Below are 16,787 nucleotides of genomic sequence, written 5' to 3'. Positions count from 1 at the left end.
AATACATTTTTACTTAATTTTGTTTAACTGAGGTGGGAGAAAAAGCATCTACCATAGCCGCTCGTGTAAGATAGGTTCATCCCGACCCTCGCGCAGGGTGTTTTGCGGAAACTCGGTAAACCTCGTTTCCGCAAAACACCCTACGCTCGGGTCGGAATGAACTTATCTTACACTCTCGGCCATGGAAGATACTTATAGTCATGCCGTACTGTTGAAACTCTGTGTTCCAGAATATATTGACATCATTGAAGTGTTACTTTTAGGTGGCGATATCAATGGTCATGTGGGCCGATCTCTGTGTAGAATATGTCGAGGTATACATCAGAAACAGCATTAGAATAATAGCTAGTTATATTTATAACCCTTGTAGTGCTACTAACACTCAAATGTTTTCTCACGACTCACTTTTCTTCTTTTTTTTCTTTTTTGAAACATATTGGTTTGGGTAAGGGATTGCATTATCGTGGCGAGAAGTCTGGGCCAATATTCACGAATGTCTGGAGTCTGAATTGGAGACTTGATACTCAAAAATGATTTTATTTTGTTTTGGTAAAATTGTTATCAGAAGATGTAATGTGTTGTATCCTATACAACTTACTTTATTTTACACTTTTGAGTATATCAAAGATACCTTATAGCATTTTTACATATTCCATTTTCCCTGCCTAAGTCTGAAATTCAGACTCAAGACGCTGATAAAAACGATCCCAGTAGTTAATTTGTTTGTATTGAACTGTTTTGCAATTTTAATAAAAAAACACTCGTAACAACGTATAAAAATGGTAAAGTTATTCAAATTATGGCCTATCATTAGTATGTTTGAGTATAGTTGGCTTTGCCTAAAACGAATAAAACAACTTTTAACTTCTTTTATAATTACATTACATTTTACATATTTACCTATTGCATTTTGGTGATCTTTACACATACTCACCTGAAATATATAATCACCTGGAACATTCAATCGATGTTATTTTGATTTCGAACTTCCGAAAATGTGTTTTTAGTGTTGTTTTGGTATCTCTTTCTGATACAGAATGGCAAACAATAACACCAGTTGCTTGGACGGAATAAACTCCTGCTTTGGTGTTATATGACCTGTAAAATATTAAGTGACGTTGAATCTAAATTCAGATTTATCAAAGGAGTAACTTTCTACCAACGATCTAACATAAAATCTCTATGGAATACTTCAGTTAACAATGTCAGAAAATCTCAAAAGGCCTAAACAAGCTATCATTTATTCATTAACAGCAACACAAATAAAGAACATAACAAATTATATTTGGCCCTGAAAAGATGGCACTGTTAAGAACATTTTTTTTACATAACAATGTTGTTTTTTCGAATGAAAATCCCAAACATGAGTTCCGGTTCCAGCCACCGCAAAAACTAACTTGATTTAGTTTTGAAGGCAGCTTGAGTTAGGAAAGCTAATGTTATTAGTATTTTTCCTTTGCTTCTCGCTAGAGGGCGGCGGCAGTCTTAATATGGGGCTGTATGACAGTGCATTATGCCGAGGTACCAGGTCAATCAAATGTTGTATTGCATGACATGTGTCCGTACCATTCAATGATCGCTTCTTTCTCAAAAATAAAATAAACTTTACTCCGACTTGTAAATCTAGTTGTTATGTCGTAGGGGGCAAGTGTGTTAATTAAGATTGCATGTCATATGTCCGTGCCATTTATCGATCAATTCTTTCTCAAAAATAAAGTTAACTTTACTACAACTTAAATCTTATTTTTATGTCGTAGGGGACAAGTATGTTAACTTATATTCAAAATCTGAGAACAAATATTGTTTGCATGTGTTCTTGTTTGTAAATACCAGCCTTTCTTACTAGAATACTCAATACTAGACAAAGGAGACACAAATTGACACTGTCCATGCAAAAGGAGGCATTACGTTTCGAATCAGTGATGTCAAGCATTTCTATGTATCAAATTATCGGCAAAACGTGTCGAGATGTGCAACTAGGTGGGAAACGCGGGACATAACGTACATCTCACCTTCCCAACCGTTCCCATGGAAACACTATATAAACTTGTTAAAGTGTAAATCGAGATTTATTAGCATTTTAGGAAAAGATAAAGCATGCGTGGAACAATTTTCGTGATCTATCTAAGGATGACGTTTAACAAGTAGCTGAACTGCTTATATTGACTTTTTTCATTCAAAGCAGCTAGATATTGGAAATCCATTAGCTGCTATCGATCACAGAACGCGATTGTAAAAGACATTCTAAAGATCATTTAGAAACATTTTGAAAAAGCATGGTATGGATGGATGGAGATGGATATATATTGTGCTGAATAAAAACTTAAGATTATCTGCATTGATGTGACATTTATTTCACAAGAAAATAGGTCTATGGGTGGAAGTGTATATATTACAAAAATAAAACTCGTAAATACATATTAAAAATAATGCATACAAACCAAAAAAACAACAGGAATAATAACCTCGATCGTTTGTGCTGTTTACTCGTGCTGTAAATCGCTCTACTCTGCGACATGCATGTTTCTTAAGTATTGCACGGGTCTAACTTTGTATCACACGTTTGACTTGATGTTTTAGTACATACAGAAACTGATTGAATACTCTTCATAGTAGATTTTGACAGTGTGTATATTTCCATACGTGAGTCGGGATATCTTAATCACCATGGTGTTTTGCCATATTCTGCCTGTGTCTGTGATGCTTTTGAAATTGTGTGCTCGTTATATCAAGGTGAGCTGTTGTTTTACATATATCATATAGGACATATTTGATTGTATGTATTTGGTTATATTCCATAACAATATTGATATACCATTGTAATTGTACGCGCTACTGTTTCTTCTCGCCTTGTGATGTATTCCTGTCACAGAGCACTATACATAATTGTGGAAAATTTTCTTAATTTCCTGCATTGCTCTTTGTGTTATATTTATATTTCTTCTTTCGCATTGCACATGTTTAGTTTTTTTAGGCTTTCCAATAATCGAGTAAAATATAGTATTAAATTATGAATGCATTTGTTCAATAAGTTAGGCAGTAAATTAACGTAACAACAAAAATGATAGTTTTAGTAGAAATAAAATTGATGATAATTTTATTTACGACGCAAGCAAACAAACTACATGTGTATATGCTTTCCAATAATCCAGTAAAATATAGTTTTAATGTATTTGTTCCATATGTTAAGCAGTGAATAAACGTAATAACCAAAATGATATTTTTAGTAGAAATAATTTGGATGATCTTTTTATTTACGATGCATGCAAACTTATTATGTTCTTTACATTTCTATTATTACTAATTAAATTGCAGATGTACAACTGCATGACGAGACAACGGAAATTGAACGAGTTTCTTCTAGCTGTTACGAAGTAAGTTGACATTTGCATCAGTCCAAAACTACCATCCTGTAAACGGCATACAATTACAATAATAACCATCTATACATCAGCGTCATAAGGTTGGTCGCATGTAAACAGAAAACGTAATTCCTACTAGTTTTTTTCAGTCAGCGATTCTCACATTGCCTTGACAGTTCCATGCCATTGCCATCCCTGTTTAGCGCCGTTTACTGGTAATACGTCCGTATTAGCCTGCGGCTTATTCATTACAGCAAATGATGCGACAAAATTGGATCATTTCTATGTTATAGGGTTTTAATGGAAATGTAGAATATCCAGCTCATAGTATGTTATGCCCTTATTTGGTATCTTTTCAGGTCAATTTTTCAAGACATTGTCAGTATGGACACAGTTATTATGAAAATTATGGTAAGTTACGACTACGGGATACTTGTAGTACATACAGTTCAACCTGCAGAACAATCGAAGATGAAAATTTTATCTGAGAGTTATAAAACCATTTTAACATGGAGTTATACTCTCTTTTTGTAGGAATTATGAAACCAATTGCAAATCTAATAAATATTGCCAACAAGAAGCACAACGCTCTTGATGAAAGGCTTTTTGTAAAGATTATGTTGTTCATAGATCATATTTAGTTTGTGGTTGGGATGATAATACATATTTGTTACAAAGCGGATAGCTAACCATTGATCCATACGATTACATGTTTGATATTAACCAAACTAACAATGATAAGAGTGATGTAGCTTAACTCCAAGTACTTACTAGTTCACTAACCCGTTATCCAGCATTTCGCTCAATTGCTTGTGGATGCTGATCGGGCGTCTTTGTTCCTATTGGACACCAACACACGGGAACTGTATGCCCGAATATTTGACGTCCACATCGATGATGACGTCACTCATACTGGCTCGCGCATTTCTTGTATCCATGGGGAGATCAGGTTATTTCCGCTCCAACACAAGCCCTGCTGCAAATACGCTCAGCGAATATAGAGTTTTCTTTTATAAAAGAACGCTCAGTTTACCCATAACAGAGAAATGCTACTGTTTATTGTTATTTGTTTAAAATGAGTTGGCACAGAGCGATTATGTACGAAGTGTCCGTTTGCAAACGCTAAGCATCTGCTATTTCTGCTCTGATGTGTTCTTATTAATGTGTTGACCTAATTGCATTGTGCCAACCTGGTATAATTAAATAGTGTCCTCGTCAAATTCTTAAAAAGTAGCATCGTCTTTGTACTGTGTAAAAACAAAATAAACTGAGCGTGATTCTCCTGTTTACAATACTGCTGTTGATATGCAAAAGCTTGCAGCTTACATACACATATACCATTATATCATGTTTGAATCATAGCTTAAGCAGATATTTGCCCTACCAAGCTCTGTTGACCATTTCAGTATGAAGTGTTTGCAAACTTTTCAATAAAATAAATGCTCAACAGAGGACTAGTTATGTATGTATGTATCAGCTTATGCCAGTGAAATCCAAATGAAAGAGGTAAGATTGTTATATTCACAGAACTACGCCAAAAAGCTAGTGAATGCAGATCGAGCCTCTTTGTTTCTGCTGGACACAAATACAAATGAGTTGTACGCAAGAATATTTGACACGGGGAAGATCGATGAAAATTTACCGAGCAAAGAGATCAGGTTTGCTAGAAATATTACATATTTTGCGATTTGTTAGGTAACTAAGATCTCCTGTTTTGACGTGATTAATAACGGTTCCGTAGATGAAGTTATAGAGGCTACTATGTGACTATTGTGTGATTTTTGTTTGCCACATTGCATGATGTTGTTATAAACAGATTGATAGTTGCCTCCGCATACTTCCTTATATATGCCAGTCAGTATATTGCATGTTTTTGATGTTTTATTCTGTTACAAAAAGCGCCCTGTAATTTCAGCCGATCAATATGAATTTATTAAAGTATAAACATAGTCTTCAATTCAGATTTTAGTTTTAATTTTAGTTCTTAATTAATCAATGAATTCATGAAAATAGTTCAATGGACAAAGTGATTTGTATTGATACTAAAACATACAATCGATTTAAGATTTATGAGCATATATGAATTGACCCTAAAACCTCTCGTAACACATAACGCGTTTGGTACAGGTTTCCTATGGACAAAGGAGTTGCAGGTCACGTGGCCTCAACGGGAGAAATTCTGAACATTGCTGATGCGTACACGGACAGGCGGTTCAATAGGTAATGCAGGAAACGGATGTGATTGTTGAAGTAAAATGAATGTTTCGTCTTAAAAAAAGAAAACATTCTAAAAATGTGATGGACGGAAATCTCCATTGTTTATTGTAAGGCAATCTCCAAAATCTTCTTTCACTTCTTTTTTTAATTAGGAGTGCGATTGATTTTTTTCCTGGAATTATTAAAGCTATTAACTCTACGTGTGGTTTCACTGATCGTATCAATGCGGAAAACTCTTTTGTTGATTATCAGCTCGTTAATAATTTTAAACTGATTTAGAATGTGTGTGAGTGTTTTTGCGTGGTGTCCATTTTTGCTCTTGATCGCCGTACCACTAACGGTGCTTGTCCATATAACACTCGCATTTTGATTTAAGGGAGGTCGATATGCAGACAGGGTACAGAACCAAATCGATATTATGTATGCCGATATACATCCGCGGAAAGTAAGTCAGATCTATTGCATATATATCTTTAACAAACAGATGGTTTTTAATTGTAAATGAGGTAAAAATGTATACAGTCAATTAAAAAGAAAATATTGAAGGTCGGGAAGACCAATCATACGTAAACATTACAACATGTCGTATTTCCGAAGCAGTCTTAAGTACAAAATGGTATTGTATTTCAGTATTATAGGCGTTGTTCAGATGGTCAATAAACTTCAAGGAACATTCACCAAATCAGACGAAGAATCATTCGAGACGTTTGCAGTCTACTGCGGTTTGGCGTTACATCATGCCAAGGTAAGGCATTTAAGCTGCTGTTCCCACACATCTGATAGATGCTTGACACCTTTCAGAGGGAAGAAAAGGTCGTGAAAAACGCATACAGTACAACAGATGCAACAGGTCATATTGATTTATACATCGCCATATGGTGATATTGCCTGAACCACCTTGCAATATAATATACGTAAAACGGTTTAGCTGCCGAACCTGTCTGGAATCGCGTCAATCGTCTTTATTCACAATTATCTGATCATTCATTTATTGCCATTTTATATCTGGTTAATCATGTTTGATAAAACTGAGCCCACTCCCAATTGGAAAGCGGAATTAAAGATCATTTTAACGATTAACCGGGACGCAATGGCTCACGCTTGTGCGTTAAGTTTCGGTACGCAGACTCTCATACATATTATTATGATAATACTATCTGTTACCCAGGAATCTTGAATAATTTGATGAAGTATTCGGTATGCAAGGGGAAAGGGGGTGTTATAAGTGAAGTGAATTGATATTCTGTCTTCAGGCATCATTTAATGAAGCTAAGAGTGAAGTCGGGAGTATTTGTCAGGGACAGTGACAAAACATATACATTGTAAAAAAGCACCTTTTCCGACCGATTCTGCAATTTATAACTAAGGGGCCCTTGAATCAGATTACCGCCTTCGTCGATGGTTTTGGTGGTGTCGATATAGTTGCAATTATTAATTTCAAGTACTTAACAGTCTTATTATTGAACCATTTCAATCAAGCTCCATACGTTGATTACTAGTATTCACTAATACATGTATAATTGTTTACATTCGATGTTTCAAGCTGTACGAGAAGATCCGGCGGTCGGAGCAGAAGTACAAGGTGGCGTTGGAGGTTTTGTCCTACCACAGTCAGAGCTCAGATGATGAGTTCACCACAGTGAAAGAAGTACCTGTACCCGATCAAATCACCAACATCACACAGTGCGTCATATGTTTGTTTATTCCATGCTTTAATTAATACATCGGCATCAATGTATTCTCCAACAATATAAAACATAACTCAAAATAAAAGTGTTCACGCAACATAGAATTGTTCACGGAATGTATACCAATAGTGTCGGTAATACTAATAGTTTAAAATTAGGAGATCTATGCAAATTTCACAATTTCATGAATATATTTAAATGAGATGTATACTCGCATAGTGGATGAGTATTTTGAATGTAGAGCCATGTAGTTTCCATAGTATTATTAAGTTATATATTGTATTTGTTTCAGTTATCACTTCTCACCATGGGCTGTGACCAACATGGAGAAGCCGATATACGTCTTGTACATGTTTAGGGACCTATTCCGCAGAATTAACAGGTACATCATACATATAAGTTTACATTGCAAGCAATTTTTTAGTTGTTGTTCAATGTTTTTTTTCTTCTTACACAAAAAAAACTGTCTCATTTTTCTAACATTTAGATATGATTTTGGTCGGGGTATTTGATTATCTTTGATTCTCAATTTCGTCAATCAAATTAAACATTAAAATGTGCATCGTGGTAATCGACGAATTTGAATATATTTCTAATATTTAATATTAATGTGTCATTTTATACAAAGAAATATCCGTTATTCAAGTGTTACAAAATAGACAGCAAGCAAAATAGCCAGCTCTGTGCTACATTCATTCTGCCTTCATTCTCGATAGGTTCATTTTTAACATGGTGCCAAACATATTGAAAACGTATAAGTTTGAAAAAAAAATCACCTTTTATTAGTTTGTGTTTAAAATCCAGTGTAATACAAGACGATAAGTCTATCGATATGTTTGGCACAGTTATCCTTGCACACTAACTCTAGGATTTGCATTGAAGGTTTTTTCTGACATAAAAATATCATTCAAAAAGTTCATCTCACCCTTGTAAAATAACCTCTCGCTTCGTTGTTCCTTGCAGTGTGCGAGAAAATGAGAAAAGGTACTGCAGGCTTTTGATATCATGTAACTCTGTGTGAAATGAATAGCACTAGCAGTTTATATATCTCTCCCGAAGGTGGAATATTTGCATACGTTAACTTTTTTGTTTGTTTTGTTTTTTGTTTGTGTTTATTTATTTTTATTTGTTTGGGGGAGGGGTGGGGCTGGGTGTGGGGTAGGTATTAGTTCATTATTTTAAGGTTCAGGTATGAAAAAACATATTTTCGGGCAAAATGTGATGTGAAGTTACTGCTTGTCTGAAATTACAGTTGCTGTTTGGAGTGTACTCATTGAAGTAAGCAAAATAGCTGTCCAATTTCAACAAAATTAATAACTAAATCGTTGTCAATATAACACTAATGCACGAGTTCCTTTCAAAAACATTAATCGTTGGTTAGTATTTGAAATAAAGAGCCATTTCAAATTTATTTGAAACTATTTTTAGTGGCATTTATTCCATCTTCCTCAAGGTCGTTTCTGGCAAGGGATGACGTCATGTATAACACTCGTCTGATTAATTTATTTTCTAGCTGTCCTAGATGATATAAATCCTTATAAACTGTCATTTTATTTAACCATTAAAATCTGTATAACAGGGGAGAATGGCCTGTTCTTAAATCCGCATTTACAACACTTCCATATAATTTTCAGTCGGAGTAATGCGTATGTATTTTAAACACACTTTATATACAGTTAGTTATACCAGCAGACCGTCAGAATAAGAAGTCAATATAGCTGGAATTGCAGATATGTGACGCAAAGTGCAAAAAACAAGGCGCATGCGAAAATGACGAAACGCGAGAAATCGCGTTTTTAAACAGCGTGACACTGATAGTATTGACATTATATCTTTATTTAATGTCAGTAAAAAATTAAACCACTATCAGGCAGTGATATTTTATAAAAAACGGGATTTTTTCGCTAAATGTCATTTTTACATGTGACCTAGTTTTGCAGATTTCGTCGCATATGCATGTTTACATTCTTTGAACCTTGTGTGTTAATAAGGATAACAAAATTATTAAAATACTCATTCGTAAAAAGGCTGCGTTCTTCATTTTATGTCTTTTTTAATAATAATAAAAAATAACATGTCCAGCCATGTTGACAAACTGCTAAAGTATAAATCATGGATATAGATAATAGCCTTAATATGAATCCCCTTGCCTAAACACTCTGTTGCATGTATTTTTTCTAGTAGCTCTATACCTCGGATAATAACAAGAGGGAGTGTAACCCATATCATACGTATGCCACATAAACAATTATATTCGGCCAATTGAAAGGAAAAAAAAACATTTCTCAAAATCAACAGTTGTATCGTAGGATTCATACTGGAAATATTAACCATTTCTCATTTTCGAAATAACATTCAATGCTTTTGGATTTTGCAAACATGTCGCTTTTCGGTATTGAACCTGTTTAACCATGACATGTTTTCATTTGATTTGTCCGGTCATCGGTGGGTCATCTTATAACACCTTTCATGAGAAAATGTATCATGATATGTAGTGACTATAAATATAACACAATCACCTTCGGATTCCCACGTCTGGTCCATTCGTGTATTGCAATAGGTCGGCCGTGGGTATCCGACGGTTTACCAAAGGCAAAAGGTCAGTACAACATCTACATACACCCAACACACACGTGCTCCTACCCGCGCTTTAGGTTTAGCTTTGAGTCACAAACATTTACCCTGTTCCTTGCATGACCTTTCTTTTCATACACAGCATGTTCATGATTTCTGTGAGGAAAACGTATTTTTCAACCAAAGCACTTTCACATTTCTTATATTAAATTATGTTAGATATTGTATCCGAATGCCAAACGAATGAAAAAAATCGCCAACAAATACGAACGCCATCATTTCTAAGCATTCTTTCGCGACGTCCAATTTGCTTGTTTTATTTGGAAACATAAAAATGAAGACCATTATAATCGTAGACAGATGACTTTTCGAAACATTCATTTTTATTTATGAGATGTGGTTTAATTAAATGAGTATGATAGTTTGAGCTTTCGTCGTCGCATATTTATGTTCCGTGTCATATTCATGTATTGACGTAAAACTTAAATTACTTACTGCTCAGTGAATGTTCGGCATACATCCATTACCATACACTGAACAATATACAATTTTGTGCTGATTGCCATTATATACATTTATCATACAATGGCAAAGACTGCAGAATTGGCAAGAACAAATACATCAACCATGCGCAAGGATTCGTGACCTATGGCCTGACCTTTTGCCTATGTTTTACTAACAATCAGTTCCGCTGTAGCTGCAACCATACATCTGTGTATACAATTTAACCTAGACACCTTACTGACTCAAACTCTGGTGATGGGGTGCATTAAACGATGATTTACACATTCAAGCGTAACACAATCTTTTATATTGTATTATTTTGTTTTCATATCAATTATTTAATGGCATGGACGTCAATAAAGATCATGAAATGTTAGGATGTTTTCTTTTAAATTGGATTAGAACTGTGTTGTTAGTTTCTTCATATTTATGTTTAAACGATAGTATTGTTTCAGTATGCTTATGTTTAAATTTACCAAGCAAAGAAATGTTTGCTTTACTGGTACGATACCATGACGGTAATCAAGCTGAACGGCTTCTAGGCGTATATGTATATATCTGGGTTGATTAATACATACAGTGAAAGAAAACCGTTAAACCATTTATTCATTCTTTCCAAACCTCATTTATCTGTGACAACGGAATGACAGAGATTTGTACTTGTAAAATTTTAATTTCTCGTAACGATTTTATCCCTTAATCATAATAACCATTAGAAACCCACTTTTCAATTAGGAATCAAGAAATTACTTGCATAAATCCAAAATGAATCAAATTAATGATACATATTCCGCAATAGAATTCGCCCGATAACAAGTAATTTGTTAAGAAATCGCTAACAAATAAAACAGATATATAATATTATGACAGTTACGGCTTTTAACATTTTCGACGACACCGCTTTCTAATTGTTTCATTGAATGCGAGCAAAATAGACAAAAATGCATATGAGGATTTATAATATCAATTAATCTCCAGCCAGGGAGCAATAATTATAGAGATAAAAGCTCTATACATTTGCGTATGAATCTATTGAAGAGGCATGTTTTATAAATAATCAACCAGAAACAGTTTTTCAACTACATACTAAACTCCTAGATAAGGTTTAATACATTGTAGCACACAAATACAACTGAAGTTGTGATAGTTATTTTTCGATGGTCATATTCACCTTAATTGGTAACACGAATCCATCTACCCAGATCAAAATTTTCATAAAATATGCCCATACCGGTGCTGCACATGACATTGGCACTGTACACTGGTAATGAGCACAATGCCTATATTCCACAACATCTCACATTGAAATAACCTGAATACTCCGTGCACGACATTTGTCAATATTTAATCAATTTCTCGCTCTCGCCATACCGAAATAGTACCGGAGTATGAGCCCCTAGAAACAGCCTTAGACGCTCGAAGCCATTTAGCCTGATTACCGTGACTTTATTTAAAACGGCCTTTAACCGTTAAACCTGATCACGTGACCATATCAAACGATTTAGCCGGATCACCGTGACTTTACTTAACCGTTAAGCCTGATCACCGTGACTATACTTAACCGTTAAACCTGATCACCGTGACTATACTTAACCGTTAAACCTGATCACCGTGACTATACTTAACCGTTAAGCCTGATCACCGTGACTATACTTAACCGTTAAGCCTGATCACCGTGACTATACTTAACCGTTTAGCCTGATCACCGTGACTATACTTAACCGTTAAGCCTGATCACCGTGACTATACTTAACCGTTAAGCCTGATCACCGTGACTATACTTAACCGTTAAGCCTGATCACCGTGACTATACTTAACCGTTAAGCCTGATCACCGTGACTATACTTAACCGTTAAGCCTGATCACCGTGACTATACTTAACCGTTAAGCCTGATCACCGTGACTATACTTAACCGTTACGCCTGATCACCGTGACTATACTTAACCGTTAAGCCTGATCACCGTGACTATACTTAAACGTTAAGCCTAATCACGTGACCGTATAAAACCGTTAAAATCACTATCTGTACTAAACCTTTCCTTTTAAACCCATACGCTACTCTTCTCCATTCATACTGGGAGTGAGATTACAAATTGTTGGTCCCAGATTCATAGCATCGCTAAATACGACTAACATGTTTTGGGTTTTCACTGTTTCGTTGTGGACTTTTTGATTGGATGCTTTTTTAGAGTTATCAATCCATTAAAGTAGCAATCAAATCATCCGTTAGGTATCAACTCGATTACTAATTAGTACTGTAATTTAGATGCATGTGAATTTATTGAGCATGTATCTTTGTAGATATGATATGGACAGTTTAATTCGGTTTACATTGACGGTACGTAAGAATTACCGTAACGTACCGTACCACAACTGGGACCACGCGTTCTCTGTAGCGCACGCCATGTACACCGTTATCAAGACGTCGGAACACAGATTCACGGCACAAGAGGTAAGCTGTAGGCATTCATTTTTGTTAAATGAACTAAACTAATAGTGTAAGCAATTTTAAACAATCGGTATCAACCAAACTTGCAGGAACATTTTTTAGTTTTTGACTACAAAAAAGTTTGAAGTATGGCCACAAAAAAAGAGACAAAGCAAACAAGATCTAAAAAGAACATCAACCCCATTTCAAAGATATATACAAGCACACAGACAACAACTAACAATAAACCACAAAATCAACGTAATGATAAATATAAGAGGCAGTTAAACAGCTCAAACTCAACCTACGTCTAGGTTAACAGCAACAAGATCGCGTGATTGCGAGAAAGGAACAACACAGATGAACCTCTTACAGAAAAGTTAGACCCACAATCGTTGATCGTGTTCTATGTCACTATCCAAAAAAAAGAACAAACAAAACATCCAATTTCTTTTTTGCATGTAGTCTGATTCAATACGTGTATGTCTGACAGTGACAGTTAATAGAACTTGTAACCGCGCTTTCCTCTGGCAGTGTCTGGCGCTGTTTGTGGCATGCCTGTGCCACGACCTAGACCACCGAGGGAAGACAAACGCTTTCATGGTGAAGAGCGCCTCGCCACTCGCCGCCATATACTCCACATCCACCATGGAACATCACCACTTCAACCAGACTGTCACTATCCTTCAGGTGGGTGTGTTGTTAGCTTTTGTCAGTCGTTGGATGTTGTTAAATGAGTTTTGTGATCTCGATTGGAGCATGAGACCGTAGGACAAGCACTGGGGTCGGTAACGGGGCTTGCCTAGATCAGATTGCCTAGATCAGATTTTCAAACGCCTGTTAATCGATAAGAAAAAAAAACAAACAGCATGAAATAATAGTAGAACATGTGCTGGTATTCAGTGACGAAGCCTCCCTGGGGTGTGTGAGTTCTCCTTGAACATGTTTATATATATATTTGCCCTAGATATGCCTTAAGGATTACCATTTCAACATGCTTGTATGGAATGGCTATTCCATGTCCTGTATTTATTACGGCAACTGTATAGATTACTCCATCCATTCATGTCTCTCATAATTGTTGACGGTTATACAATAATTCGGATGTAATTTCAGAACGATGGTCACAACATATTCAAACATCTTTCATCAGAGGACTACAAAAGGGTAACGTTCTCAGTTTCTCATACCAGATTAGATAACAACATATTCTACTCTGAACTTCGATTATTATAAGTATTCAAAATTGATATTACATGTGTTAGATATTGTAATGTACGACCGTTCGTGTCGTCAAAAATGCATACATGTATATAATGAAACAAAGGATTATACAGGAACAAGTCAAGTAGTAAAACAAATGAAGCAAAACACAGGGCTAGAGCCCATGACATAGGGAACGAGACACACAACATACTAACATCACGGAACGAGACACACAACATACAAACATCACGGAACGAGACACACAACATACAAACATCACGGAATGAGACACACAACATACAAACATCACGGAACGAGACACACAACATACTAACATCACGGAACGAGACACACAACATACAAACATCACGGAATGAGACACACAACATACAAACATCACGGAACGAGACACACAACATACAAACATCACGGAACGAGACACACAACATACAAACATCACGGAACGAGACACACAACATACAAACATCACGGACACAACAAGCATCAACATAGCTATATAAAATGTTTGTTAGATAAAAAATACTGAAATTTTCACCCTGAAACACACTAATTTACGCACCCATGAATGTTTGTACTCTTTTCGTATAATAAACATTGATATAAGTACAAGTAGTCTTATAGTATTAAAGCTACTGAAATGAGATGAAGTCTACGTATAATATGTACAGGACCAATGTTAACGCTGCATAATGTTGAAAACAAATGCTCTATTTCGGTAATGCTGTTTTCATTTGAAAATGTATTTTTAACAGTTTAAATTTCTTTTGCTGTGGTTGTAGATGTTGAGTGATATCCGGAACAGCATATTAGCGACGGACCTTGCCATGTTTTTCGGAAACAAGGCCAAGTTAAAGGACATCGCGGACAGAAACGGGCTCTCGTGGAAGGACGATGAACACAGGTATAAAACTCATTTACATGGCAACAGAAGACGTAACCCATTTTAAGTAGATGTTAACACAGTTGATTGTGTTTATAAATGTAATATATTTCAATGCATTATTCTATATAAATATTATTATTAATTTAAGTTAATGGATTCATAAATGAATTTATACTGTACTTCTTGTATTGTATGTTTTGTAATAGCATTTTGTGTCTTGACAATTAAACTGAATATATAAGATGTTTTCTTTATTGAAAGAAATTTATTTATTTTTCGTTTTAACAGAACACATAGTTATACTTATTATTTTACTTTGTTTATTTTTGCTATTTCGATTATTGCAACTTTTTATGTCTTGACTCGTTTGATTCACAATTTTATTAATGAGTTTCTTTTATACCCACACCATGCACATTTTCAAACTCTGAGTGCTTTTCCCCATACTGTGTGGCCCCTCTTGCAGTTTTAGACGTTCACTATTTGTAGTACCATCTAGATTAGTATTTATTAAAACGCATATTTTGTTTGAAAAGTCATAAGTATAACGATACAACATCCATACCCTTGATTATTACCGTTGTCATTTTAGTTTAGTTACATTAATTTGCATTAAAAGGAAATTACAAATCTTTTTATGAAACATTCGATAACATATGAATAGAACTTATTTCTCTATCTGTTAAATTATCTCTGTAAGCAATTCGACACGTGTAAGATTAATCATTTTCTTCATAACAAAGGATGCCATTATCATATTTTTATTTCAAATTTTCCATCTATTGATCTGAAATGACTATGTTCTAGTGTATATATATATAGGTAAAATGCTATTTACTATTAGTATAATCAACGATTTTTTTTATTACTTTTCGTTTCAATGAATTTCAAAGACCATTCAATTATCACAGCGATCTCGAAAACAACAACAACAATGAACAATACATCACTGTGTGTACTGTATAGTGTGATTTGATCTTCCGTAATTCAAATATATGAGTACTGCATTTAGTTAGTTATTCATCATACTATGACTTTGCACTGTGTCTATACTAACCAACAGACGGCTGGTACACGCTATTGTTATGACCGGCTGCGACCTTGTCGCCTCCGCCAAACCCTGGAAGATGCAGCTTGACACGGTCAAGTATATATTTGAGGAGTTTTATCAGCAGGTACATTGTGACAATGACCAGAGACAAGTCACTGTTGTGTTGTAGTGCTAACACCCTCTTCAATCTTTTCTACACCTAACTGTGTCTTCGATGGCGAAGCGCAGCCAGTGCATGCTGGAGGCATTGTCGCCGTCGAAAACTAGCACTGTATTGTATTGCACTTTAGGGTTTCTATAACATATGATGTCATGTGAGCGTTTAAAAAAAACAAAAGAATTGTTGGCAATACTTTTTGGCGTCTAGCCTTTAAACCATTGCTGGGTTGGTATTCAATATTGGTTTAATTTGGGTCTAAGAACGATGTAGCTAATCGGATTACTTGTTATTAATAACTGACCAATACAGTGGATCAAGTCAATAATGTATGTCTCTAGCCACCCCTGGAGTTTAAATACAAATTTGGATAAAAACAATGCCTTATGACAACGTATGGAAACCATAGCTAGATGTGCAGTCACAATTTAGTAATACTCTCTATCAAAACTGATTGTAATGATGCTTTAATTTCTATTCGAATCGGAATAACATGAATTTATTTCTATTCAAACATTGAACCCTTGACCATTGACAAAAAAAATAGTACGTGATACATATACCAAACTTCATTACAATCAGTTGAATGTAGTTTGTCACTAACTGTATGATTGTAGTTTTCTAACCTTTGCACAACCTTATGTCTCAGTACCTTTACTAGTTATTAGCACCTTCCTCCTATAATCAGCGAGTGA

General features: G+C 35.1%; 1 protein-coding gene across 12 annotated transcripts in view; it reads left to right on the top strand.

The window, feature by feature from the left end:
* Positions 1 to 16,787, top strand: part of LOC128214242 (probable 3',5'-cyclic phosphodiesterase pde-5) — a 53,682-nt gene that overhangs the window by 30,867 nt on the left and 6,028 nt on the right. For 9 of the 12 annotated variants that reach the window (XM_052920609.1, XM_052920607.1, XM_052920606.1 and 6 more), the window contains 15 exons: positions 264 to 314; positions 3,316 to 3,374; positions 3,722 to 3,773; positions 4,890 to 5,020; positions 5,490 to 5,582; positions 5,956 to 6,024; positions 6,210 to 6,324; positions 7,123 to 7,262; positions 7,560 to 7,649; positions 8,231 to 8,251; positions 12,648 to 12,798; positions 13,309 to 13,464; positions 13,891 to 13,941; positions 14,781 to 14,902; positions 15,948 to 16,059. In XM_052920609.1, coding sequence (XP_052776569.1) covers positions 264 to 314; positions 3,316 to 3,374; positions 3,722 to 3,773; positions 4,890 to 5,020; positions 5,490 to 5,582; positions 5,956 to 6,024; positions 6,210 to 6,324; positions 7,123 to 7,262; positions 7,560 to 7,649; positions 8,231 to 8,251; positions 12,648 to 12,798; positions 13,309 to 13,464; positions 13,891 to 13,941; positions 14,781 to 14,902; positions 15,948 to 16,059 — 1,413 coding nt within the window. Of the gene's footprint in view, positions 1 to 263; positions 315 to 3,315; positions 3,375 to 3,721; positions 3,774 to 4,889; positions 5,021 to 5,489; positions 5,583 to 5,955; positions 6,025 to 6,209; positions 6,325 to 7,122; positions 7,263 to 7,559; positions 7,650 to 8,230; positions 8,252 to 8,901; positions 8,914 to 12,647; positions 12,799 to 13,308; positions 13,465 to 13,890; positions 13,942 to 14,780; positions 14,903 to 15,947; positions 16,060 to 16,787 lie in introns of all 12 variants that reach the window. The other 3 variants (XM_052920610.1, XM_052920611.1, XM_052920605.1) reach the window with 3 other exon arrangements.

Source organism: Mya arenaria, chromosome 13 (genome assembly GCF_026914265.1).
Source record: "Mya arenaria isolate MELC-2E11 chromosome 13, ASM2691426v1".
Lineage (NCBI taxonomy): Eukaryota > Metazoa > Mollusca > Bivalvia > Myida > Myidae > Mya > Mya arenaria.
The sequence above is the reverse complement of the archived record's forward strand: the minus strand, read 5'-3'. Positions and strand labels throughout refer to the sequence as shown.